At 50.5% G+C, this 27,946-nt stretch overlaps 1 protein-coding gene across 1 annotated transcript; it reads right to left on the bottom strand.

Annotated features, from left to right (window-relative positions):
* Window positions 1–4,472: 4,472 nt before the first annotated feature.
* LOC149363306 (serine/threonine-protein kinase PLK1-like) lies at window positions 4,473–27,560 on the bottom strand. Its single transcript, XM_089573452.1, is given in 8 exon segments — window positions 4,473–8,196; window positions 10,542–10,605; window positions 10,608–10,817; window positions 12,281–12,361; window positions 13,291–13,410; window positions 14,566–14,765; window positions 17,505–17,818; window positions 27,449–27,560. Coding segments are annotated over 7 exon segments (1,251 nt in total). The 5' UTR covers window positions 17,807–17,818; window positions 27,449–27,560; the 3' UTR covers window positions 4,473–7,922.
* Between the last annotated feature and the right edge of the window lie 386 nt (window positions 27,561–27,946).

Genomic DNA, 27,946 nt, shown 5'->3' with positions numbered 1-27,946 from the left:
GAATTGTAATAAACACGGTAAAAATTTAAGCCTTTAATGCAGCGCTGATTAGCACCATAACGTACACTCCGAATGCGACCTGATAGCTCTGAAAAGCTTTCCTTAACATACTTAGTGAAAGGGCACAAATATTAAGCTAGTCTGAGTGTTCGTCACTCTAGCTGCCCCGTCTAAGTGTACGTTGCCCATTACACAGCAATAAGTTGATAGATACTGCCGCACAAAGGTGTCGTGCAACCTGTGGGATATACAGATATCCCTCGCCGCCCCGCGATGAGTCACGCGACGAAGCGCCCGCCGCCGGGCGTGGGGAGAGGGGGGCACGCGGCCACTCTCCTCACCCTCAGCTCGGACGTGACATCACGCCTACGCCCTGGCGCCTTAGGGACGGGGTGAACGACTCTTGATTGCAACCAGTTGCTCAAGGGGGAGGCAATGTCGGAGGGGTTTAAGGAGAGCTCACGCGGGAACAAAGGCTCTCGAGTCAAGCCTCTCGCCGCGGTGCTACGGCCGCTCTGCCCCGCCGACCCCGCTCTGCCCGCGCCTCTCCGGACTATCCATCGCCGGTCGACGACGACCTGGTAAGCTGCTGAACCATCTATTATCGGATAAAACATTCTTCCGCAGTGTGCTTTGCCTTGCGCTAGGTAAATAAACGGTTTCCTAGCGTACTCTGTTCGTTGCCTACTTCGTGCGAACCCGCCGTGGCTGTGACTTTGCTCCACGGGTTGGGGACACGAGAACGCCCGCGCATAGCTGGCACGGAAGCGCGCCTTCCCGGCCGGCTGCACGCGAGTGACCCCATATCTTGGCACCTGAACGTGGGGCGAACTAGGCATTGAGCAGTGTACTTTGTTGGAGCGAACGACTGTCGACGCGCTAACAAAGGATGGTAGCTGATAGGCCTGACTTCCAGTCTTTGTTCATGCTGTCAGAGCTAGCGGCACAGAGCCAGGGCTCCCTACTTGACTTGCCTTTGGAAGGCGTAAATCTTGAGTGTTCCACGCGGAATAGCCGAGTTGCATTCCCGGGCGCGTCGGCAGGACTTAGGCCTGGTACGGAGGGCACCACATCGGGCACCTCGCCGCTCCGTGGTGCGCACAATGGGGCGCCTAGGCCTCATTGTTCGACACCATCAGCGGCTGCGCCCAACTCCGGGGGCGTTAGTCCGCAGTCATCCGAGGTGCTCTTGCAGAACGCGATGCAAGTTATGCAGAGCTTAGCGGGTATGTTGCAAAACAATTTGCAAGCCCCGGCCCAGGCACCCCGTCTTAGGATAGACGTACCTACCTACACGGGGTACCATGACAGAACAGGGGCTAATGAGTACCTCGACCGTCTGCTGTATTATCAGCAAGCGACAGGAATTGCAGACGCCGAACTGCTCGCGCGTGTTGTGCCTGTCTCTTTGACGGAGCAAGCGGCCCGCTGGTACCGACTAACCGGCAACCGAGCGAGGACAATGGAGGAGTTTAGCGCAAGCTTCCGCGACGAATTCCTCCCCGCAAACTACGAGTGGCGTTTGAGGAGGGAGCTGGAACTCCGCACCCAGCACCCCGACGAGTCTTTGTTAGAGTACGTCCGAGCGATGGACGAACTGTATCGCCTCGCTGACCCTCGCGCCACAAACACGGAGAAAGTTGAGCGTGTCACACGACAAGCGCACCCGACTTTCGCGGCCTACCTGAGAGGAGGCAGGTTTAGAGACCTGGACGAGCTAGCAGCTGAGGCGAAGCGCATTCAGGGAGACATCCTCTCTGCGCGAGCGTATCGGCCGCCGCCACCTGCATCGCAGTCACTGGAGCCGCGCTGCGCGTGGAATGGCAGCTCAGCGCGTAGTCCGTCTAGAGCTGAAGCGACAGCACAGTTTGCTGACGAGCGTGTCCCGAGGGGTTGGGAATTGTCCGACCGCGCTTTGGACCCATTCAGCTACGCGCTGCGTACAGCACACGCTGCCGCAGAGCGGAACACCTGTAGCCGAGATCGCGAGGCCGACACGCGGCCGCACGAGCGGCCCCCACCGTCCGCACCGCGAGATCGAGATCGAAACGACCGACCGGAACGTGGCGACCAGCGCCTAGCCCGTCGGAGCCCGAGCAACCGCTGCTACAGGTGTGACCAACCGGGGCACTTCGCCCGCGACTGTGGCCGCCTCCCCGCCCGTGACCAAACACGGTCGGGAAACGGCAACAGCCGCCGGGGATCGACCTGCGATCCCGCGCGGCGTACACAGAGAACCCCGGTTTATTAGCGCCCTTGGCATGTCGCGTAGGAAGTTCTGTTGACTTGCCAGCGCCGTTCATTGAGCTAACGATAGCTCGAAAGAAATTCACCGCGTTACTCGATACAGGGGCAAGCGCCTCTTTGTTCGGTGACGAGGTGCTACACCATCTCCGCCAGAACAAAATCCGGTTGAGAGAGTGCGATACCACTTTTCGCCTCGCGAGCGGCACAGCGCAATCAAGCGGTGCAGCTAGGATAGTGGTTCGCTGGGAAAGACGCGTGCGGCGACAACGCCTCGTTCATCTTCCCTGTTTATCCGTTCCTGTAATTCTTGGGCGAGACTTCCTAGCCAAGACAGGCATTGTGATAGACATAGCCAGCGGAGGCTATCGAGAACGCACCACCGGCGCCTTGAAGCTTTTTGCAAAAGCGCCCGCGGCCTCGCAGTCAGTTACGGCTCCGAACGCGGAGCTAGCGGGGAGTGACCGTGGAAAATCACCCCCGCCGGCCCGGAAACAAGCATGCGGGCGGACAGTCGCCGCTGAGAGAGGGCCCACAGAGAATGTTGTCGCGGTAGAAAGCTGTTCTACCGTGCCAGGGAGGGCAATGCACCCTTTGTTGTCGGAGGTGAACAGCGTATCGGAGAGGGAGAAGGCACGTTTGTCATCTCTCCTCTACGAATGCAACGCGACATTCACGGACCGGTCTGGCCTCACTACACTAGTGAGGCACAGAATAGACACGGGTGATGCACTGCCATGGAAGTGCAATCCTAGACCAATCAGCTTGGCTAAGAGAAAAGCACTAGACGGCGCCTTAGACGAACTTATCGATACTGGCGTTGTTGAGAGGTCTAACAGCCCTTGAGGCTTCCCGGTAGTCTTAGTTCCAAAGAAAGACGATACATATCGGCTTTGCGTTGACTACCGCAGACTGAATGAGGTTACGAAAAAGGATGCGTACCCTCTACCAACCATTTCTTCCCTAGTGTCCAACCTAGGTGGGGCGAAGTACTTTACTACGCTCGATGCTAGCCGCGGATACTTTCAGGTTGAAATGGATGAGCGTGATAAGGAGAAGACTGCTTTCACTTGTCACAGAGGTCTTTTCCAATTCAAGAGAATGTCTTTTGGCTTGGTAGGAGCACCCGCTACTTATCAGCGCCTAATGGACCGTGTTCTGGGAGATGCGAAGTGGCACCACGCGCTCGCATACCTAGACGACATCGTGGTGTACTCGAAAACGTTCGAGGAACACCTGCGCCACTTGAGGGACATCCTAGAGAGGCTGAGGTCCGCGGGAATCACTTTGAACCCGAAGAAGGCACAGATCGCCGCGACCCGAATAACACTGTTGGGGTTCACGATCGACAAAGGCCGCATTCTGCCGTGCGAGGATAAACTCGAGGCTTTGCTTAAGTTTCCGTCGCCGTCAGATCTAGCTGGTCTCAGACGCTTCCTGGGAATGGCTAACTTTTATCGCCAGTTCATCCCGGATTGCGCAGCGCTGCAGGCATCTTTGACAAAGCTTTTGAAGAAGGGCGAGCGCTGGAATTGGGGTCACGAGCAAGAGGCTGCACTGCGCAACCTCACCAAGGTGCTCGCGGACACGGCTGAGTTGCAGCTACCCGACCTAAACAGGGAGTTTGTGATTCAAACCGACGCAAGCGACCTGGGCTTAGGAGCAGTGTTGCTTCAGGAGCATGAAGGCGTCCTCCGACCGGTAGCGTTCGCGAGCCGTTCACTGACGCCGGCAGAGAAGAACTATTCTGTGACAGAGAAGGAATGTCTCGCGATAGCTTTTGCTCTGCGGAAGTTCGATTACTACGTCGACGGGGTGGCATTTGTGATCGAGACGGATCACATGGCGCTTACCTGGCTGTGACGACTCAGCGCGCCGAGCGGCCGCCTGGCGCGTTGGGCCCTGTTGCTGCAGCGTTACGACTTTACCGTACGCTACCGAAAAGGGAAGAACAACGCCGTGGCTGACGCACTCTCGCGAGCGCCTGTCCAGAGAGAGGAAGGTCACGCGACCGACCGCCCGACAGAGAGAGAGAGTGAGGGATTGTCGCCAGCCGTAGCCGATGTAAGGGACACGGACCGACCGTTGACCCCAGGCGAGAGCGTGAACCACGTGGACTACGCGAGTTCCGTGGGGATCGCGTTCAGCAGAAAGGAGTTGCTCGAAGCTCAGCAGATGGATTCATTTTGTCGAAAAGTGTTCGACGGGCTCCGGGAGCCGGGCGGCCGCCGGGCGGCCGGACCGCCGCGCACACGGGGACAGCTGGTTTTGCTGTCGGTGCGGAGCGCTTGGAAACAGCTGGTAGTGCTGTGTGCGCGCTGGATTCTTATCTGCTGGATTCCGACGGCGTCCTGCTGAGGTATATCCCCTCCGAGAACGACACAAATGAGGCGTTCAAGGTGGTGATACCGCGAGTGTTGAGAGCGGCACTGTTACGTTACTTTCATGACTCGTGCATCGCTGGGCATGCAAGCAGCCCCAAGACTTACATTAAGTTGTGTCGCTTTGCTACCTGGCTTGGCATGAAAAGGAACGTAACACGCTACGCCCGCTCATGTCATGTGTGCCAAAGTGTGAAGCCCCGGGGTGGACGACCGCCCGGCCTCATGCAGCCGATTAACAGCCAGACTCCCTGGCAAATCGCGGCGTGTGACATCATGGGACCGTATCCCACGACACCGAGTAGGAACAAGTTCCTGCTGGTGGTCACGGATCACTTCAGCAAGTGGGTTGAACTTTTCCCCCTGAGAAAGCTGACGGCACGAGTGATCATGGAGAAGCTGATGGACGTATTCACCAGGTTCGGTTTCCCAGAACAGCTGATAACGGACAACGCGTCCTACTTCACTGCGAAGGTGTTCGTAGATTCGTGCGCTGCACTCGGCATTAAGCACAAGAAAATGACCACCTATCATGCTCAGTCGAACCCCACGGAACGAGTCAACCGCAACATCAAGCACATGCTTGTCGCGTACTCTGAGAGGCACAAAGATTGGGACTCCTATCTGCCAGAGATCGCGTTCGCTTTGCGTTCGACCGTTAACCGCTCGACTGGGTATGCGCCGTCTTCTCTCAATCTGGGTAGAGAGCTGCTAAATCCGATGGACCGGGTTCTAACGGACAGCAGGAAGACGCCAGTCGCTTCGTCAGCACGAGCTGAATACGCGACGCAGCTGCGCGCTAAGATGACGGAGGCCTTACACAAGGCTCGCCGAAACCTGAGCACAGCTAGGGCGCAGCAGAAAGCACAGTACGACCGCTCGCACCGGGATGTTCACTACGAAGTGGGCGATCTGGTGCTTCGGCGCCAACACGTTCTGAGCGATGCTAGCAGACAGTTCGCGGCCTCATTGGCGCCGAAATGGATCGGGCCGTTTCGCGTGCGAGAGAAGCTTTCCTCGCTCGTTTACAGGCTCGAGGACTTGCGGTCGAAACCGACAGGCGGACCGGTGCACGTATGCGACCTGAAACGTTACGTGCAGCGAGATGAGTGGGTTCAGGACACAGCCCGACCCGCGCCGCAGTCGGAGAACGAGCGCTGCGATCAGCCGGCGAACTCCGCGTCCCGCTACAACTTGCGCCGTAGGCAGAAATAAAATCTGCCTGCGCGGACTAGAGCGAGGGCGCAGGCCGACACGCAGTCTCGTTAGATGCATGAACGTACGGGCCGCTCATGCCGATCACTGTTGCGTAAGACTGTACTTGCGTTAGCCCTCATGACTCTCGTGAGGGCCGAACAGCTACGCAGCACGCGCTGCGGGAGTTGGTTACATCTGTGTTGACCTTTTCCAGCGCAGATGGAACAGAAGCAGGGCGCATCAGAACGACATCGTTCGCCACTACGACCAACAAGAGCCACCATCCAGCTTCGGCAACGCGCCGCGCCCGTGGCCCGCCGCTACGCCCAGCCCGCGACCTGAAGCCGCCACCCTGCTGCCACCTGGGCATCCCTGCCACCTGCCACACCGCACCGGAGCTAACCGCCTGTACGCCGCCGCACCAGCCCACTCAGGAGCAAGCTAGCCAAACACAGATGAGCAGCCGTGGCCTCTTTACTACCTCAACCCTGGGCCCTCGCCAGCTGATCAAGTATACCAGGGCAGCCCAACCGCCCGACCTCTACCATGGAAGCGCCGCGGCCCTCGCCTATGAAGCCACCTGACCCAGTCTCTGAGGGTGGCGCAGCCACGAACCTGGCCTCCAAGCAGTCGAAGCCGGTGCCACGGAGGCGGTCAACCACATTCACCGGAGCGGCGCAGCCACGCGTACTCAGAAGACTGCAACTGGTAGCAAGCTACCTGTCGACATCGGCATCTCGCGGGTCGCCGAATAGTCAATCTTGCGAGCAGTCTCTGTCGGAATACAAGCTCAGAACACAGCGTTCAGCTCAGAAGAAGCAAACAACACCTCTTGGAAGAGCTTGTTCGATATTGTGGTGATGTGTGAAAAATAAATGCAGCGATGCTAGAATTGGGCTACCCAGTTCACGATGCATGCATGTGCACTGTGAAATAATGATAGCGGCGCAGCTCACTGTGTGCCGACAAAGGAGTCACGTGTCAATGAAAGCAAGTATGAAAATAAAAGAAACATGCGGTAGAAATGCATCCTTAGAGTAAATCTTTATCACACGTGAAACCACGGTTGGCCCATTGCATCCACCCAGTCGAGTAAAGCAGCGGCCCTGCCCAACTAGCAAGACTGAGTGGCCATTTTGTCCAGGATAGTGCGGGTGTACTGAAGGAGCGAGTGCAGCTTCGGCGGGCAGCCGCGCTGAAGTGTTTTGAGCCTGTATGTGTGAAACGTGTCAGTGGGTTTGACATGCGTCACCGCGGCCATGCAAGGACACAGAATGAGCTTCGTATGGTCCTGAAGAAAGTTGACCTGCACAGAAGACACGCTATGTGAAACGGATGTTGTGCTTTAGGCGATGAAAACCATCTTTGACAGAAATATTTGTCACGCATAAAGTAGCTCCGAACATTCGCAGGTTGTATAATCTAAGCCACAATAATAAAAAATACACTGTGCTCTCAGCACGACCGATTTAGCGGAAACGAGCTGTGACGTGCCACGGATTGCACTTTCGCATCTTGTTATCCAATCCACCTTTGATGCTTGCACTCATGCCTGACACATTTTCACGAGAATGGACGCAGAAATAAATCAACGAGAATACAAGTGAAATTTTCGCATGAAAGTTTACCCAAAACATCGAGCACTTGAAGAGGCTGACGTTTCATCTTCCATATATTGCGTATTTGGAGTCTTACGCGGCTTTCACTGCATCGAAAACCTAAAAAAATTCGTACGATCGAAAAGATGACTGTTACTACGCAAATTTACATGAAAATGCGATTGGACAGAATTCGCGTAGAATTCAGCCCCAGGATTGCTGGCTCGTTCGCTCGCGCCTTGCATACAGTATGTCACAGCGCTAACGTGGCTAACCACTCATGCCAATAAAATGCTTAGTCGCGCGCAGACTTCACGCTTTCGCCAAACTCATTGTATGCATCAACTATTCATTTGCAAACATGTCACCGCGTTCAGTATTTTTCTCGACTTTTTATAATAACTGCGAGATACGGTAATCTAAGCAGACTACCGTTACAACGTCTAGCTTAAAACAGAGCAATCCTCTCGAAAAAAAACTTTGAGTTGAACACTTTAGACATTTAAAGAATAAACGTGGTCACGACCACCTGCACGATCCCATTAGTGAGGTAGAAAGACATGGCTGTACGGGTGCGGCACCACGATCCCAACACGGGCAGTCTGACCAGGTTGTCGCACTTGCGCGGACTGACGTCCCGACCCGTCTTCTGCAACTTCGGCTCCATGAAAGTCGAGAAGTAGTTCAGCAGCTTGGTTTTCTTTTCAAGCGATGAGGGGTAGTCTTCCAGGGTGTGGTAGTGCTCAGTACCGTCCTCATCCACGTACGTCATACTCCTGCAAAACACGAGTGACAGCATTGCGGGCGTAATATTGCATAAATGTGCAAATTTTTCCTCAACAAAATGAGCAGTTTGCTTTTTAAGCTGCCAGAAAGGAGGGGTGGGGGATGTTTTTTATAAAGTACAAACACGCCGTATTTCTCAAAATCAACTTGCGCATGCAGCGGTTCCAGGAAACTATAGTACAGCTCTCTGCCGTTGCCAAATACATCACTTTTTCACGAGAGAAATACGGTGAAGCAGTCTACATCGCAAGATCCGGAAATCTAGCCATTAATATTGCATGCCCAAGGTCCATACCCTAGAATGAGTCCTCGAACACTTGAGATGAAGCTTGCCTGCCATAATTCTTAGTGAACTTGTTACACCCATGCCTTGGGGCTTTTTGGCAACATATATTTTCTTTCCTTGTGACGCCAAAGTTGAACCTCAATCTACGGAGCTCAATAAAGAGTATTAATCGGGCGGCAAGGCCTGGTGAAAATGAGCCAGAAGACACCCATCTCCGTCTGGATGGAGGGATCAACCGCTTGGTGCCACGGGGATGTAATATAACCGAAGGATTTCACTCTGCTACCGTCAAGAAACGCTGAGTTCTGAATGCGCTGTGAGGCTGTTTAGCAGCACTGCATATCCTCAGCCATTTGATGCCTTTTTTTTTCTTGTTTCGAGCACCAAGAGCAAGCATTTTTATCGTCAGTGCTAAGAACAAGCATTGCAATGGAGACAGGGAAGAATATGAAGCAGCACACTGACAAAATCATTAGCAAACACAGATGAAGGCGCGTATCTACAGCATAGATAGTGTTTTGGAATAAGGAAACTAACTGGTACATGCAGTACATCCGCGATTACAGGTCTATTAATACGTTAGCATTACAAGGACCTGCGCAAACGGAAATGGCGAACGCTGCCACCCGTGGCGCGTCACCTGGTATGCCACCTAGGATATAACGAACTTAAGTGTGTTACGCTCGCATATTGCGTACTGTCGTGTTACATCGCATATAACGAACCTGAGTGGTTTGTAGGGCGAGTTGGTTTACCATATTGAAATATACCTGCGCTTAGAAGACACGGACTGAAAGATAGAGACAGGAAAGATACGTCGGTCGGTCGGTCGGTCGGTCGGTCGGTCGGTCGGTCGGTTTTTTGCAAAAGGGAAGGTAGGACTGGACATGTGACGAGACAGTTTGTCGATTTTTTATCATCCAAGAGTTACCATCTTCCATTTTTTATCAGCTGCTGGTGTCTATAAAGAGCAGTGTTTCCCGAATAAAAATTCAATTGTAAGTCCAGCACTGTGTGTGTGTGTGTCTCTATCTTTCAGTCCGTGTCTTTTAAGCGCAGGTATATTTCAACGAACCTGAGTATGCACCCTTGGATATATGAACTTTCATTGGTTGACCTCTGATGTATAGAACTTCTATGCGTTGACCTCGGATATAGGGAACCCAAGTGTACGACCTGGGATACTACGAACTTAATATGCCAACCTCGGATGTAACGAACGTTAGACTGCTAACGCATTCAACGATCTACCGAGGATCACCTGAGAGTTTTTGCCAAATTGAATGACACGCATGGAAAGCAGCAGAAGTGCCCCTGTGCGGTCTCCGCAATGCTTAGAACATGATCTGGCTGGAAAGGAAAATTCCGGCTACCATTACCACTTTAAAAAATTGTTGAGATTACAGTTTATCAAGATCACGCCAAGGATATCAAGAATTGATTATAGAAGATTACATTGCGTTTAACACCCTAAAACTGCACATGCAATAACAGAAACGCCACTGTGGAGTGCATCGGAATAATTTCGACTACCTGGACTTCTCTCCATTTTACCCTAATGCGTTTTACTACAAAGACGTACTATCATGCAGAGTCATTGAAAAAATTGCTGCATGTCATGGTTATAAAGAACAGTAGCGGAAATCTTTTATCAACTCTTCACATGGGTCCACGACAATGCCGCAGAAAAAAAAACCAAATCTTCAGAAATAGCAACTCTGAACCGTTTTCCTTCACCAATAAATTCGTCCAGATGTGCGCTCACCCGTATGCTTTTAATACTAGAAAAAATAGAAAATGCGCACTTGTTTCAAATCACCCCAGTCTCATCTAACATGAATCGAGCTTATTGTGGACTTGTTTCAGATCATCCCAGTTTCATCCAACATGAATCGAGCTTATTGCGGCTGAAGTTCTATATTTATTCAAACTCCTTTATTCCTTGTGACTGCCCCTTAAGAATGCCTCGTAATGTTGCATCATATCCCTTTTCTACTTTCGCGGAGCAAATCCTTAACCGAAACCTTAAGATCAGGCAGAGGTGCTTACACGTTGTTGTTGAGCAGGACAACACGTGTGTTGTCATTGAAGAGCAATCAAATGCTGCCGTCGCTAGCTGGTAGCCCATGGCATACTTGTCGGTGTAGTCCACCCACTTGCTGATCCAGAAAATTGGCGCGGAGGCAGGGTCCTCCGCCTCGTCGGGCCGATCGAAGCAGCGCTCGGGGGGCCGCGCACTCAAGAGCTGCTGCAAGAGACGCTGCAGCGTCTTCACGTGCTCTGCACGGTGCCCTTCTCGTTGCTGCCCAGGGCCCAGCATTGCAGCTACAGAGCGCGGCGAGTCAAACACCGAATAAGTGACGGTGAGATGTTTAGGGGAATCCCCAAGGTGGAGTAGACTTGTAATAAGGGAGTTAATTACTCATTGACGGCCACCCAAGCGCAGCCATACGGCTGCAAAGGAAAGCTATGCAGCTTTCTCAGAAACTACGTAGTTTAAGAAAAATTCGCTGTGGCTTAGCTTGGTTAAGCCCGGTAATTGCGAAAGCAATATCCGTACCTACCCCATGGTACAGCTGGTAGTGTAGCTGGTGGTGGTGCTTGTGGTTAGACTTGTGGTGATGCATCGGTTATACAATCCAATCCAAACCAATCCAATCCATTCCATTCCAATCCAATCCACTCCTATCCTATCCAATCCAATCCAATCCAATGTAATCTAATCTAATGTAATCTAATCTAATCCAATCCAGTCCAATCCAATCTAATGCAATCAAGGTCAAATGAAGGTCAATGGTGGTCACCGCCGCGGCACGGCAAAGGCGTGAAAGTGCAAGTAGTATTGCTTTCGCAATAAAATTCGTTCTGGTCCGGGGTTCTAACTCGGGACCACCGCTTCACCGGAGCAGATCTACCAATTGAGCTAACCGGGATGCAAGCTTATGGTAGGGCGAGAGCGAATTGATCAATAACTCGAAGTAGGAACTCTGGTGGTCAAATGTTTAGGGGAACCCCTCCAACGTGGAGTAGGAAGTCAGCTGGAGTCAGGAAGTAATTACTCAAAACTCTATAGATTTCCTTCGTAGCCGTATGGCTGCGCTCGGGTGGATGCCAATGAGTAATTACTCTCTTGTTACAATTAAGTTATGCGTACAAATATAGCGTACCTTATAAATGTAATCGTTAATAGAACTTGAGCAGTGCATGTAATATGGACAACAGAGCTTCCCTGGTTTTCTAGGGGAAAAGAGCGCAGTAAACGGAAAACACAAAACCGTGGACGGCAGATAGCGAGCTGAAGGCGGGGTTAAAAAATTTCTTGGGGTAAGCCAGCCCCATTGAAAAGAGCATTGTCATTCGTAGGGGGCACAAATTTCATTTTACAAAGGCATTATTAAAAAAGTTTAAATAGCGGAAACCAATACCTTAAACGAAATCGACGATAAAATTAAGGTATTGGTTTCAAACTCAACATGACACAATAGTACAGTTTACAAAGGCGCTGCGCACGCACTTGATGCTTTTGGGGCACGATAAGAAAAACGCGCCTAATCCTAACGCTTAATCAGTTACATTTGCGAAGCAATTTCGGGATAAATTATGCGTGCTGCGTCACGTAAGCCCGTTTTTTCTCCAGATCAGTATTAAAAGGCCAAAGGGTACAGTATATAGAATCCTCCGATTATATGTTTTTACGGGAAATAAATTGTCGTCCCATTTTATAATTACCGAAGCAACAGTCTGCTCCGTCACAGTGCAGCTGAAGTGGGACAAGAAATATTACTTACGCAGCTTCGACTTCAGGCTCTGGGCCGGTTTTTCATCCTTTCCCTGACACTTCTTCAAAGGAGTAATCGTGGCCTTCAGCTCTGCAAAGCAAAGGCGCGCAATGAAAGTGACACTTTTGTAAAAGGTTAGCGGGCCAGAAGTACGACTACTACATTTCTTTTTTTCTTCTGTTGCCCAGCATGAGCGTGCATTCCTACGTCAATAATGGCTCGTTCTAAAGAGAATATGAATAACTATTCCAGGAATCCCAAGAATGTGTTTAAGAGAAAAAGATTGATATTGAGCGAGGAAATGTTCCCAGAAGACGAATATTGTAAAGGTATTCTATAACTTTGAGGTACAACTCAAAAACTTTTTTAAAAAACTCCTTCACAATATCCTCAATACCCTTCGAAAGATCTGGGGAAATTTGAAACAGGCGCACCAATTTGTACTAGTCATTCGACGCCCATGAATCACTTTCCAGAAGAATATACGCGTGTTTCAACTTTCGTAACGCGCAGAACTGGCGTATTAAACAAATTAACAAGTGTTCGTGCTTGTTTGGTTTGGTTTATGGGGTTTAACGTCCCAAAGCGATTCAGGCTATGAGAGACGCCGTAGTGGAGGGCTCCGGAAATTTCGACCACCTGGGGTTCTTTAACGTGCACTGACATCGCACAGTACACGGGCCTCTAGAATTTCTCCTCCAAAGAAATTCTACCGCCGCGGCCGGGATCGAACCCGCGTCTTTCGGGTCAGCAGCCGAGCATCATAACCACTGAGCCACCGCGGCGGCTGTTCGTGCTTGTGATCACTAACACCAATTAGCGGTGGACACGCCATAGAAAATGCTAGTGACCTACAGCAATTGTGTGCATTCTTGTGACTTCGGTTGTGAACACCTAGGCCGCAGCGAGTACCGTTTCGTCAAGACACTCATGCCCATCCAGTTGGCCGGCACACGTTCTAGAGTTTTCGGATGACGAGGCTATTCTCGTTCAGTGATTATTATTTCTGGTGGACTCACCTCGTTCGTCGTTTTTTGCCATAAGAGGCGGACGGTCGGCGATGGTCCTGGTGGTGTCAAGAGTGTCAAATCGTGGCGGTATCACCAGGCAGGACGTAGGGGGGCGGGAAGGCAGGGGCCCTGTAAATGATAAGAGCACCGCAACGAAGAGCTCCATCTTCCTAGCACGATGGTCGAAAATTTCGATTTTTGTGAAGGGCTGCAACTCTGCCTTCGCTAACAAGTTAACAGAGTCTATCTCCCTGCCGAAATGATTTGTACGCAGAGATTGCACTGCCATTGCCACCGTCTTGCGACCGAAGAGAACAGCAAGACACTGGCTGTTTTGCTCAAGCGGCGAACACAGCCCCGTTTTCCCTGTTACGCACCTATTATATTTAGTTTTTTTTTTCCACTGTTTGCATAGTAATGGCCACAGTGGCGTGCCGTTCACTTCTGGTGGCAGTCCCACCCTCAGTATCGCTAGACTCACGGTGCTAAATTTTTGGAATAGGTGTATTTTTCTTAAGTATGTCAGCCTACATCTCACGTGATAACACGTAGCACCCTCTTGATTGTGAGCTGCTGCTATGTGTATTCTTTTCTCATGAACACACGCAGCTTCGTATCAGAATATACTTCAATTATATGAAGTTACAAATTAATACACGGTATGAAGGTACAGCACTAAATCACCCTCCGATTTCCTCTCAGCAGGTATAATGGCAATCGTTGCGTCGGGGACAAAGTGCAACACATTCATCGACGCCCCAAGCTACTACCGCCTGTAGCTCCGAAGAGGCGAAAGTGACTCCCTTCCTATTCCGACCACGTGCTTATTATTATTCAACCTTGCCATTTTCTACTCATTCGTTATAGTTTGCTCTATTTCATTCCTCATACGGTGTTTCATACATTTAATCGCAGTGTTTTAATATATTTCTATGCTGTTCCACATACACCTCCTCTAATGGCATTGCGTTCTTCGTCTGGCAGTGAAAGGTTGGTTTGGTTTATGTTAACGTCCCAAAGCGACTAAGGCTATGAGAGACGCCTTGTGAAAGGTTTCTACACAACCCTCAAGAAGTAATTTTTGGTTGAGTTGACTTTAGAACATGGCAGCCAGAATGCATCTACCACCTATTAAGGAAGAAACATTTCCCAGAACACCTACAGCCTGTGGTGCAAGAATTAAAGCGCCCTAATATGTACCCGTACATCTACGTTTACGGCAGCAGTGTCGCTCACTTCCGCGCAAAATATCCCTGCAATGAGAATGCGCATTTAAATACGTACCGGAGGTAATAAAACCATCATCCAGGATGTCCTCGATGGTGGGTCTCCTTTTTGGATCGTGCTGGAGGATGCTGTGGATCAGGGCACGTGCTTTGTAGCTCATCGTCGGAGGCATGCTGTATCTGTTCTCCTTTATCCGGGCGTACGTTTCCTCCACACTCGAGGCCGCGAACGGAGGATTCCCCACAAGCAACGTATACCTGCAGAGGACAGTACCTCAGCGACCAATGACGGCCCTCCACTTCATTTGCAATACCCTACGTGCACTGCACCTCATTCTTGGGAAGGGAGCACATCTGCGATAACCAGGAAAACTAGAAAATATCAATCAATCAATCAATCAATCAATCAATCGAATAATCTTTATATGCTCATCCAAGGAAACTTTGTACAAATTATTTGGACCGATAGCCTACATGCTAGCATCCGGTCCAATACAAAACAGCATATTTGGGCAACATCATAGGAAATATGTGAATAATTTTTGAACGCAAAACAGTGAACAAATATAAGGAAATTGTCCGGTCTTATTTCAAATAAAAAACACAACATTTGGACAAGCGCATGAGGAAAATGCAAACTGACATTTAAACAAGATACACAAAAAGCATTCAACAAAATACAAACATTCAATTAAAGTATCGAAATCACATCATGACTTCATTGTGCAAAAAAAAACTTCGAAGAAAGTAAAACTTCTGGCAAGCTTTAGTTCTATTCGCAATGTATTCCAGATCTTCGTCCCAACAGATTCGAATAATCTAACTGTAATTATTCTTATGGATTTGTAGGTTAAAGTTACCGTTAGCCGCATGTCTTGGTGTTGCGTACTGGAAAAGTGAACAAGCTCAACGGAAGTGGGGAGTTAGTTGTTATGACACTATTTACTAGAACGGAGATTTTATAGCCACGCAGAGCTGAAAATTTTATTACGCGAAGTTCTTCAAACAGGATGTTGCTCGGATGGTTTATTGCAGAAAAAGTTATCTTTAGTGCTCGCTTTTGTAAACGTTGTAGTGGCATCAGGTAAGTCGAATACGTATGCCCCCATGATTCACTGCAATACCTCAAGTGACAATGAATAAATGAAAAATACAAACTGCCTAATACAAAATATTCAATTCAATAAACACTCAACATCGGAGTTATTCGCGTAAAATGCAGTGTACCGAACAAAACAGCTTGTGACGTCAGAAATATGAAGATTGTATCTCTTGAGCGACCCTAGGCACGCGGCCATTGTTGCTTTTTTACTGCACAGGGACATCCCGTGGAGTCTCTGTTATAGGAATGGGGCGGTTGCTCTGCTTGTCGCCTGCGAACAAAAGCTCTTTCGAGACCGCTTTCAGTCACCCTGCCATCCGGTCTTCCTGTTCCTGCTTCGCATTTCCATTGCACCACTCTTGGTGAGATACTGGAGCATTGCTTCGGCGCGAGGTCCCTAGCAGCAAATAATGCCTAAGACGCCACGAATCCGAGTGCAAATTGAATATTTTCTCGAGTCACAGCCCGAACAGAGCTCTGTCACTCGCCTTTACAGGGAGCTGACGCTTTAGAATCGGAAGGGCCTGATATTTTTACTTCTGCGCCCGCCGGCAATTGCCGGGAAAACACGCGAAGAGCTGTCGACATGCAGTCTGAGTCGTCCAGATATGCTCCGCGTCTTCTCCATCTTCCATTGTGGTGTGCCACGTGACTCAATCCTTAGGTTGGTCGTGTGGCCTTCGAGAACCCATAGCAGTCTTAGCTCCGCCGCGAACGCGTGCAGTCAGTGCTTGTACTGCTGGGTACAGCTGGTCTGCTGTCGCATTGAGCTGCAGAGATATACATGTATGTTGTACTGAGGTGTGGAGGTTAGTGCAGTGTTTTCAATGCAGCTTTACGTCTAATAAACATTTGTCCAATCATTAACTATGCCTTCCTTCTATAGAGCGCGGGTACGCGGCAAACTCTAGCGATGCCTTCAGATTCATTTGGGTTTAGAATCCGCATCATGTGAGCAATGCATACTATCACCGATCATTATCGTACAAAGACTACACTAAACTTCTTTACACAGTAGCTTTCATTTCGGAGTCGCTACAGTTTAGATATCTGTCACATTTTTACAATCCCCGAAAGACATCCTTCTTAGTTACGCTCCTTATCCCAATCACATGTCAAACGTAATACGGCTTTGTGTACTTAAGCTTTTTTTTTCATAGTAAAGTAGCGCTTTTACTTATATGAACATGCTAAGATGTTGCGAAAGAATATTCGAGAAAGTTTCCTCGGAGGGTTTAACATGATCTCGAAATTTCCTGTGATACTGCCGGTGACAACCCAGAACAGTTATTGAAAATTATTTAATGATAGCGCTCCAAAAGTCTCTATGCTCGAACTGTCAAACAGTACACGCAGGGGCACCTGCACTGCAATACATCTTGCGTAAACGGACATCTAAATATTGATTGATTGATTGATTGATTGATTGATTGATTGATTGATTGATTGATTGATTGATTGATTGATTGATTGATTGATTGATTGATTGATTCAATTTTTATTTCTCAACATTCATACAAGGCATGCTTGTGAAAACATCTGGATCCCTAGCTGAAAGCTAGTTGGGATCCATGCAATTCAGTTTCAAAGAAAATTGCAGGCATAACAAAAATTAATTACATTCATATAAAAGCTCATGAAATTAGAAAGACATAAATGGGTACATAGAGCAACAATATTCAGAGCACCGAGCCTCTTTTACAAACAGATACAAACACACAAAAATACATGAAAAGAAGAAGAAAAAAATATACTTGATCAGAAGACGATCTCGTTTCAAATTTTTAGTCTGGCTTTCACCGGTGCTGAGCAGTATTTATAAAGCAGTGGGGAGGCTTCCATGACGACGTACAGTACTTTTTTAGTTCTGTCGCCGGGGTGGTGACAGAACTCACAGAATGCACCCGATCGACCAGACGTCCACTTCGAAGCTGTGCCCCTTCTTCAACAGGACCTCCGGGGCGATGTAGTTTGGCGTCCCGCAAAAAGTCTCCTTGCGCTGGCCATCATAGTTGACGCGGGTGGCAAGACCAAAGTCTGCCACCTTCAGCTCCATCTCCTCGTTCAGTAGTAGGTTTCCCAACTTTAGGTCCCTGTGTACGACCCGCTGCTCCCCCAGATATCGGCAGGCGAGTAGAAGGTGATGGATGAAGTACCTTGCCTCGCCCTCTGTAAGCTTGCTCCGTCGCCTGTGCATTTCCGCGAGTGACTGGAAAAAGAATGCCGCAAAACAGTTTATCTAGCCCCGCGCAGCACTCCACTTTAGGCATTCGGCTCTGAATGACTGCCCACTGCAACACCTGAGTTAACGAGTTATCCCAAGGTACTGAAGTAAGCAGTCGAATTTTTTCACTAGAGTCAAATATTCGCTGCACTGCATTGCAGTGACAACACACACGAGCATGTGTTCTTTTTGACGTGAGAGCGTTAAGGCAATCGTTAAGCAGAATATCCCGCGTCGTCAGTGTCGGCGTTGTGAGCTAGAAATCCCCGGAAATACAACCTCGGTGCGCCACCTAGGTCGTGTGACATGGTAACATCAACACAACCTACCCGCCTGATTGTGAGCAAGTTGACCATCGTGGCAGGTGGCTGCTAAATTAATGACTAGGTCGCGAGTGGTTGCTCGGGAACAGTAACGTAGTTCGCAGAATCCCCACACGTGGCAGCACCTGCCGTCGCAGGGCAGTGGCGCATCGTTCAACCGTTGCACCACTGCGCCCGGAGTGGTAAGAGTACTCCCAGGGACTCTATGAATGTAAAGTCGAGAATTCCACATGTATGGGCATCAACCCATTAACGATATCGCATCCTATCTTTAAGGCGCAGCCTAAGTGCCACCTCCAATTTTTCTTATGGACTGTGTACTTGCGCCGCTAAATTTAAGATTGAAACCCAACTAGACCAAAGGTCTAAAGACTCTATCCGCGAGAAACAAAGGAAGCTGTTCATACCCGCCTGCAGCACAGCTCAAGGACGATGTACGCGTTGTGTTCATCCTCGAAGTAGCTTTGTAACCCAACAATATGCTTGTGGTTGAGGTTCTTCTGGATTAGGATTTCCTGGGCCATCTGTGGACAACGAGCATCAGATATGAATCATAAGTGGAGACACACTACACAAATGCAGGGCGACGGCAAGACTTGAAGACAAGAATTTTAAAATATAATTGTCTAATAGCGGACCACAGGTCCAATAACTGTAGCTCGAAGTAGATACTACAACCCCGTTTTGAGGCAGGAGGACTTGTGTCTGAGCCAGTTGGTGTGACATATTGGAAACCAATAGCCAACAGACAGACGCGTCGGTTCTTGTGTGTGTTCCTGCCCGAGAAAGAAGGGTCGAAGTGTCTGAGAGCTGCCGGGCACAGCAAAGTAATAGTATACAGGCGAAGCGGAAGCCGCTCCTCCGCCTATGAGAGTATTTTGCATGGGTGGGGATAAAGGCCGTAGTCAGATTGATAAAGAAAAAACAGTGTTCGTGAAGGAGTAAGCTGGAGTGAATTCGAGTTCCTGATCGTTGGGGTCGGAGGGAGATATCCGGTGAGAGAGCGCGTGGGCGGCGGCGTCAGCTGCCTCATTTCCCTCAAGGCGCATGTGAGCAGGAGCCCAAACGATACGCCGGAGAGCGGGGTCCTCGGTGTAGACGCTGTTTTGGAGAATGCGGTAGGCTAGATACGGTACTCAGCCCTGCTCGACGTTCCGACATGCAGACTAGAAGGAACGCCGTAGTGGTCTCCGGAAATTTCGACAACCTGGGGTTCTTTAACGTGCAGTGAGATCGCACAGTACACGGGCCTCTATAATTTCGTCTCCAGCGCAATTCGGAGGACTGTACAGGAAAAACTAAATGCGACCAATTTTTTTGTGTGTAGGGAGGGGGGGGGGGGGGGATATGCTTACATAAGTACTATCAGTTAAAAATGAAATGTGATCAAGAAAATTGAAAGGCCAACTCTAATACACGAACATATCAGGTCCTGGAGAGAGAATAAAAGCAACGTTGATTAGCACTTCCGAAAGATAACCTTCTACTTTCGAACTGAAATTAATCTGCGCTAGAAATAAGCTTCCTGCGGGGAAGATATTCTCATTTCATTCCTTGCTGATTGTACATACGGACCGCAGCACATCGATGTTGCTGTAAAATATTCAACCGTTCTTTACTGCCTTGCCAAAATATGCCTTAGCTGTACTGTTATCCTTATTGTATGGGTCATAGGGACACGTCAGTAGAAGAACTGCAGATTGGGCTAGTTGGTGTAAATTCATAGTGATGGTTCAACAGCGCAAACACACACAGACCAAGAAGGAGACAAGACACGCATGCACAGCGCTGTGTGTGTCTTGTCTCCTCCTTGGTCTGTGCGTGTTTGCGCTGTTGAACCATCACTATGACACGTCCGTAAATAGATAGTAAATAAGCAATGTTACCCATGCCTTGGTTCGGTTTGATTTATGTGGTTTAAGCGGCTCAGGCTATGAGGGGCGCGGTAGTGAAGGACTCCAGAAATTTCGACCACCTGGGGTTCTTTACCGTGCACTGATATCGCACAGTGCACGGGCTTCTAGCATTTCGCCTTCATCTAAATGTGACCACCGTCGCACGGATCGAACCCTCGTCTTCCGGGTCAGCAGCTCAGCATCATACCCACTCAGTCACAGCACCAAGAGGCATAAGGTAGTTAATCATGTACACGAACAAGATAAGGAGTTATCGCCATATCAAAACAGGAAAGAAAGATGGTTCAATACATAATACGAACCTTTGCTTTGTAAACAGGTTTCACGAGAAGCGCCTTTGAAACTACCTTGCCAGCGAAAGCTTCGTTGGTGTTCTTGTCCACAAACTCGTAGCATTTGCCAAAGCCTCCCTAGAAATTAGAAAGACTTCTGTAGGACACTTTGTAGTCCACTCATTTAGCGGGAACATTGAAGGTAAGAAAAAGTTTAAAGTTGCGTTTGCAACCAGGTTTAAGGAAATGATTTTCTGTCAGAAAAGGAATAAGCACGAGCACACCATTTCACTACTAATCACGGTAGACGAAAGTGTACCGCACATTTTATGCATCTTATGTCTATTGCAGCAATATACCACTCAGCATATCTCTAATCAGATAAAAAAGATGTGCTAAACACAATTCCATGGCGACTGGGCTCCGATGAATTCTTTGCAAACAAATTTGGTAGGAACAGCCGTCATATTGTATCAACAGCGAGAATCGTAAGGGGGAAAGATTAAAACTTTGCTGAGGTGCTCAGTCAACAGACGTCAAAAGAAATAAAATCAACTGGTAATTTTTCAGCTCGACCGCGGTAGCAGCACAGCGAAACGGGGTGACGCACAGTACCGGGCTGGAGAAGTAGAATGCGAAGCCCTAAAGCACAGATATCAGCCAAGAAAATGAAATGACTAGAAAAAGACACCGGCAAGCACTATGGCGTCACACAACCTAGTGTAACCACAAACGTGGCACTGCACAGGAGCATTGGTCGCTTGCGTTCTGGGTGCTGTTACGTTTCGGGCGAATCGACGAACGACGAGCAAGCGGCGACACCGAAGGTTGTCTGGAACGCCTTTATTCCAACTCGGCAGACGGGCAGGAAAGAGCGGCGCAGCGCTCTGCCGTGGCCTTTATATAGCATCCCCGAACGCCGGCGCGCGTCCCACTCGGCTCGTCTAGAACGCCGGCACGCGTCCCACTCGGCTGGTCCGGAACGCCGGCGCGCGTCTCACTCCGCTGGCCCAGAACGCCGGCGCGCGTCTCACTCGGCTCGCAGAGAACGTAACTACTCCTCCCCCTTTTAGGAGGCCACCACATAAACTGAACAAGTTCTTCGCTGTTATGCCAACAGCTGTGAAGAGCTCCCCCACAGTCGCAAGTCGACAATAACAGTCATGACGACCAGTTCGGCGCTGTTGAAATCCTGCTTCCGAGATCTGGTGCGGCGGAGTCCACAGACGAAAGCACCAGCACAGCACAGCACAGCAGCGCACCGTTCCGAGGTCTGGCTGGAGGAGGGGGTTGTAGCACGAGGATGAATTCACCCACACATCATTGTGACGGCCTCCGTGCCGTTGAAGAGATGTGGACTGCACTGGCCAGGCGTCAAGGGTTTCCCGACGGTGTCTTTTTGAACCTCCGGCCGAAGCCACCGGTGTCCCATTCTTGAAAGAGGCTGATGGCTGGGCAGACGGGGAAACAAACAACAACCAAGCCCCACAGAAGCCACCGAGGCGCCCAAGATGTCAATTCTGTTCACCGAAAATGCCTTTGTTTGCCTCATTATACTGCCCAAAAGTCTTCCTAAATGCAACCAGATTTTTTCTAAAGAAAAAGATTAGTAGTGAACATTTGAAAAGAGGAATAAGCATGAATGATTGCCTGATGAGACTATGTACAGTGATGCAGATGAGCCAAAAGAAACAAGAACTCTAGATGGCGTACTTATTCGTGCGCCCGACTTAAGAAGTCTGCGTTCGCATGAAGTTTACCTCTGTTATGCTTTACCACAAAAACATATTCCTGGAGAGTTAAACTCCACCGGAGCAATCTGCCGTTCTTTTGAGACAGTTGCTGGAGCCATGTCAACGGTCGATGGTCAGTAATTAGAATAAATTCAGAGCCCAAAAGGTAACAGCGAAGATTCTCGACAGCCCACACCAGGCAAGCGTATTCTTTTTCAATTGTGCTGTAAGCTTGTTCCCTCGAAATAAGCTTCCTGCTGACAAACAAAATCGGGTGTTCTTCCCTTTTGTCGTTTTCTTGGCTTAGTACCACGCCCATACCTTTCGCTAGCGTCGCACTGCACCAGGAAAGGCCTCGCGTAGTCTGGGGTGGCCAGCACAGGCTTTGTCAATGTCAGCTTCAGGGACTCAAACGCTTGACGCTTACGACCGTCCCATACAATGTTATTGGGCTTTTTTTCCTTGAGGGCATCCATAAGTGGACTCGCCTTTTCCGAGAACCTGGCAATGTACTGATGGTAGTAATTCATCAGCCCGATGAAAGACATTGTTGAGGATTTGCGGGGTCGCAGCGGAGCATCAGACAGAGACGACCAGCGTGGCAGGCTTCTAGTTCCGAACTGCCCGTGCCGGGCGTGCGCCACGAGCACGCGCTGTCCGTCTTTATTTTCCTCTAGCGCGCGCTGTAACGCCTATCTCAGCGCCGGCGCTTTATAGCGTCGCCGGGCGCTACAGGGCCCCCCGCCTAGACGGAACGGCGAAATGTACGCGCCGACGGGGTACAGATGGAGGTCACGCGATGGAGGGAGGGTCCGGTAAGTTCATGTCAGGGTCCGGGAAGAGCCGTCGGGTGGAGGGCGCGGATTCAGGTGGACGAGCCTGGCTGCTGCGCAATGGGCGAATGATGCAGGGTGCCGAGCTGACAAAGCATAGTAGGGCAATGGAGGCCATGGTGGGGCCGTCACCGACTGTAGGGCTGCCCGCTGGCACAAGTGGCATTGGTGCTGGACCGTTGCAGCTGATGTCGGCGGGAAGCTGGCACACAGAGTACGCCGTCACAAGCAAGGGAGCGGTCGAAACGGCTCCGTGGACAGATGTGGTCTTTATCGTGGTGTCGTGTCGCTGCTGTAGCGCCAGCTTCAAGTCGTCCAAATAGGTGGAAATGGCTGGCTGACATGGCTCAGGTGCCCCTGATGTAGGGCGCGAGCAGTGCGGTCCGGCCACTAGGGTTGGCACAGGTGTGCCCGACGAGACAACGGTGACAGCTGTGGAGATGACGGAGGAAGTTGCTGGGTTCAATTCCAGGTGCTGGGGTAAAGCGGGAGTGGCCGTCCGGAGCGACTGGCCCGTGCTGATGCGCGTGTGGGCATGGTCGAGCTTGAGAGCAAGCGCTGACACTGGGTCAGGAACTGTTTCAGGCAAAGTGGGGCTGGAGGCGATCGCCGTGCTTGTTACTGCTGTCATCGGGTTGGCTTTCTCATCCTGCTCCTGATGACGAGTAATGCTCTGCGGACCTTCTGAGGGGCTGGGAGAGTGACAAGCAGGCTTGGTCGTTGTCGAGGGCTCTTTAGCATCAGCGGGCGACGGCTTCAACCTCACAGAAGAGGCCTGCAGAGCTGTTGGCGGTAGTGACGAGGTAGATGGAGATGCCGGAAGCCTCGGCACGGCTGCTGCCGCAGAGTCGTCTTTGGCTGCAGGAGGCTCTGGCGACAACACCACTGAAGCGCAAAGAGGCAGGGCCAGAGACGCGGGTACGATAGTAGTGGGAGAAGGACGCGAGGCGAAGCTCGTGCGGATCCCACCAGGTGTGGCGTCGAGAGAGACAGCCGGGCTGGAGACGCTGGACGGGAGTGGCGGCGATGCGGCGAGGGGCTGCTGAGGCGGGCCGAGTTCTGATGAAGGCTGCGTGGGCGCGAGCGAGGCCGGTGCAGGGCCAGAGGCTGGCGGCGGCGAAAACGGGTCCGCTGCGTCGTAGAGCGGCGGCGGAACGAAGTAGGCGCCGAAGTCGGCCAAGACGGCCGCACGCAGCGCATCGTATGGCCGGCCGCCGAAGGCAGAGTAGGTGAGCCGACGCAAGAGGTCGGGCGGGAGGATGTCGCAAAGGACTTCGTGTTTGAACGGCTGGATGGTGATGCCGTTCAACATCACCACCAGCACCATCGGCACCAGGGTAAGGGGTGCCTTTCGTCGCTCGTTCGGACGTCCCGTCCTCTGACACGTGTCACACGAATGAACGAACTCCTCAACGTCCTTCAAACAATCGGGCCAATAATACTCTGCCAATAGCCTGCACTTCGTTTTCGTGACTCCTAAGTGCCCCGACCATCCTTCCTTATGAGCAAGTTCCACGCCTGTACTTGCATGGAACTACCAGCTCGTCTACTTCATTCCCTCCTTTGTCCTTAAAGTGGCGATAAATAATACCGTTCTTCGCATAAAACGAGATGTTTGGTGTTACATTTTTTCCCAGGCTATCTCGACATTTTCCTAGCGTTGGGTCCGTGGCCTGTTCTCTGGTAAGTGTGGCCTTAACATTTACCAGAGCACGGAAGTTCGCGCTTTCCGGCGAAACAAGCGTGGTTACGTCGGCTTCTTCGAGCTTATCCTCCGGCGTCCCTTCTGCCGTTTCGTTATCTGACTTATCAGCTTCTGCCCTCGTCACGAGCGTTTGCGGCTCAGAGCCGTTCGCTGACGTCATGGAGCGAGTGACTACTAGAACGGGATTCATGTCAAGCGAGACGCCCGAGTGTCATCGAGCTGCCTTGCCGTTCTGTTCGAAAGAATGTACGGGCAGTTTGGCAATACCCCGTCGGGCACTGCTGCCTCCGTGTCTACTACACCGAAAGGCCCGTCTAGTTTTACTCTGGCTACTGACAAGCTGATTGTACGATCTTCCAGGGCCTGTCGAACCCACACGCAGTTGCCTGTGAAATCGTCTTGCTTCACTAGCGAGGAATGAACCAGGTCGTGTGTGGCTCCTGTGTCTCTTAAAGCCTTGCCTTGCATTTTCTTCTATGTCGTACAAGTATGGCCTAAGCAGGTCTTCTGCCTTATCCATGCACAAGTTAACCGGTGACACTTTAGGCCCACGACAGCCTGAAGCCACATGACCCGGCTGGTCACATTTGTAGCAAAGAATAGGCTTTCTTGCTTCAAACGACTTTGTTTTTAGCTTTTGCTTTTCTGGATCCAACGCTTCCTTTGAAGGTGGAACATGCGTCGAACGCTCTGCGTTTTTAGACAACGCACGAACCGTTCCTCGCTCGTGGCTTCGGACAAAGCTAGGCTTTTCGTTATTAAACGTTTTCTCGTGTCTGGAGCAATACAGGTCTGCGTAATCTGCCGCCACTTGTACGGTTTTTACATCTGGCCTGTCCTGAATCCAATCCTTCAGGGATGAAGGAATAGAATAGAAAAACTGCTCAAGTGCAATCTGCGCTAGCACCTTTTCGCGGTCCTCATAAGAGTCTACACCACGGAGCCAACTCTCTAGAAAGCCCATTAACTTGTAAGCGAACTCGGCATAGCTTTCTTCCGGCTGTTTCCTTGCCTCTCGAAACTTTACACGAAAAACCTCAGGGGACAGCCTGAACTTCTTCAGTAGGCAGGTTTTTACGGACGAGTAATCATCCGCCTCTTTGCAATCTAACCTTGCCAAAACGTCAGCCACTTCCGCTGGCAGCAAGCTCAGAAGCCTTTGTGGCCAGCTCGACTCCACGAAGCCCCCTTTTCTGCACACCCGCTCAAAATTTACTAGGTAGAGACCTATGTCTCCCCCGACGCAAAAGGGCTTCAAGAGACTTCGCATGTCCAATTTTGTCGATATATCGACCGCCATGGCTTCCTCGTCCTTCTTAACCTTTTGCTTAAGCATTTCTAGCTCAAGTTCTTCTTTCTTCCGTTTCCTCTGCACCTCGGTCCAAGATTCTAAAATTTCATCGGCGTCCGCGCCACACTTTTCGATGGCCGAGATGATCTCGGGCTTTCTCATGGCTTTCGCCACCTTTACGCCCAACTCTTCGGCTAAGAGCATTAATTCGGGCTTAACAATCGCACCGAGATCCATCTTGCTACGACCGAAAATTTTACGAGGAAAAAAATCTGGCTGCTTTCCACCCACTGCCCTTTCTAGTCAGTGACAGTCTATTTTCACCTTTCAAGCTACCTGGTGAACAAAAAGTCAGGGGGCACTTTGACTGTCTAAAGTGCGTAGAGGCGAAAGCGTTTTCCGCACCACTTTCAGTGCTTCTGTGGCACTGGTGGCGTCACATGTAATTGAGTACTAATTACTAAGTGATGACAAATAACTAATTAATGATTAATTACTGATTATGAGTAATGCCTGAATACTAATTAACTGCTAATGAAGCTTAAGCTTAAGCTTCGCCTTTAGGAGTGGAACGCGACAGCGTGTTGTAGCGCTGCCAGGGAGTCCACGGAACGCCACCACCCGTTCGGCGCGATGCCTTGCCGTTTGAACGCAACGGTTTTTGAGGAAAGGAAATGGCGCAGTAAATCTCTGTCATCTCGGTGGACACCTGAACCGCACCGTAGAGGAACGGAGGAAGTGGGAGTGAAAGAAGAAAGACGAAGATGGCCCGTAATGAAGAAAATGAAAATTGTATTTGAGGAAAGAAAATTACGCAGTAACTGTCTCACATATCTCGGTGGACACCCGTCAAAATTCAGGGGGGGGGGGGGGTGCACTTTTTTGACCTAAAGTGTGGTCACTGATGTGTGGTTAAGATGTTAAGCTTCGCCTCTAAGAGTGGAACGCGAGAGCGTCTTGCAACGCTGCCAGGGAGTCCATAGAACGCCATCGCCCATTCGGTTCTACGCCTCGCTCGTCGGTAAATTGGTTTTTGAGGAGAGGAAATGTATTTCTCTGTCATATCTCGGTGGACACCTAAACCTCGCCGGAAGGGAAGGGAGGAGGATGGCAGTGAGCGAAGACACCGTATTCACTAGACGTACCTTTGTTCATTCCAAACCATCGAGCTGGCATGGCGGAATGGATAGTATGCTCGTCTCGCACTCCGAAGACCGGAGTTCGATTCCCGAGCTCGACCAATTTCTTACTAGGTTTTATTTATTTATATGGCCTTACTAGAGAAGTTAATTAGGCTAATTTGGGTAATTAAGCAATTAACTAAGCTCAGTCCCACTTACTTGGAGCATCACTATATGGTCCCTTCAATTGGTTGCATGGTTACTAGCCAAAGTACAATTGGCCCCGTTTGAAATGGGCGCACTGTGACGTCACGACCGTTTCGACCAACTGAAAAGCGTGACATTCTCTGTCGACAACTGCTGCTAACAACGATGAGACATTAAAAGCTTTCGCCTTAAAACAGACCTCTCAGGCACTCACCGACAACCGCCGCGGAACCCGGAGTCGTCGATCCCACCACTGCCGCCAGCTGTTACGTTTTCGGGCGAATCGACGAACGACGAGCAAGCGGCGACACCGAAGGTTGTCTGGAACGCCTTCTTTCCAACTCGGCAGACGGGCAGGAAAGAACGGCGCAGCGCTCTGCCGTGGCCTTTATATAGCATCCCCGAACGCCGGCGCGCGTCCCACTCGGCTCGTCTAGAACGCCGGCACGCGTCCCACTCTGCTGGTCCGGAACGCCGGCGCGCGTCTCACTCCGCTGCCCCAGAACGCCGGCGCGCGTCTCAATCGGCTCGCACAGAACGTAACAGTGCCGAGAACTAAAAGAGCATGGTCTGTGGAATCGACCAGTTCGGTGCAGATGGTCAAAGTGCTTACCTTGCCTAGGAATTTGCCGCGGACGTACTCCTTCTTGCCTCGAGTATCAATGATGACGTCCGGGACGTCCTTGTTGGTGTCAGAAGACCTTTCCGGAAC

Source organism: Amblyomma mixtum, chromosome 2 (assembly GCF_055824585.1).
Source record: "Amblyomma mixtum isolate Tamu chromosome 2, ASM5582458v1, whole genome shotgun sequence".
Classification (NCBI taxonomy): domain Eukaryota; kingdom Metazoa; phylum Arthropoda; class Arachnida; order Ixodida; family Ixodidae; genus Amblyomma; species Amblyomma mixtum.
The sequence above is the reverse complement of the archived record's forward strand: the minus strand, read 5'-3'. Positions and strand labels throughout refer to the sequence as shown.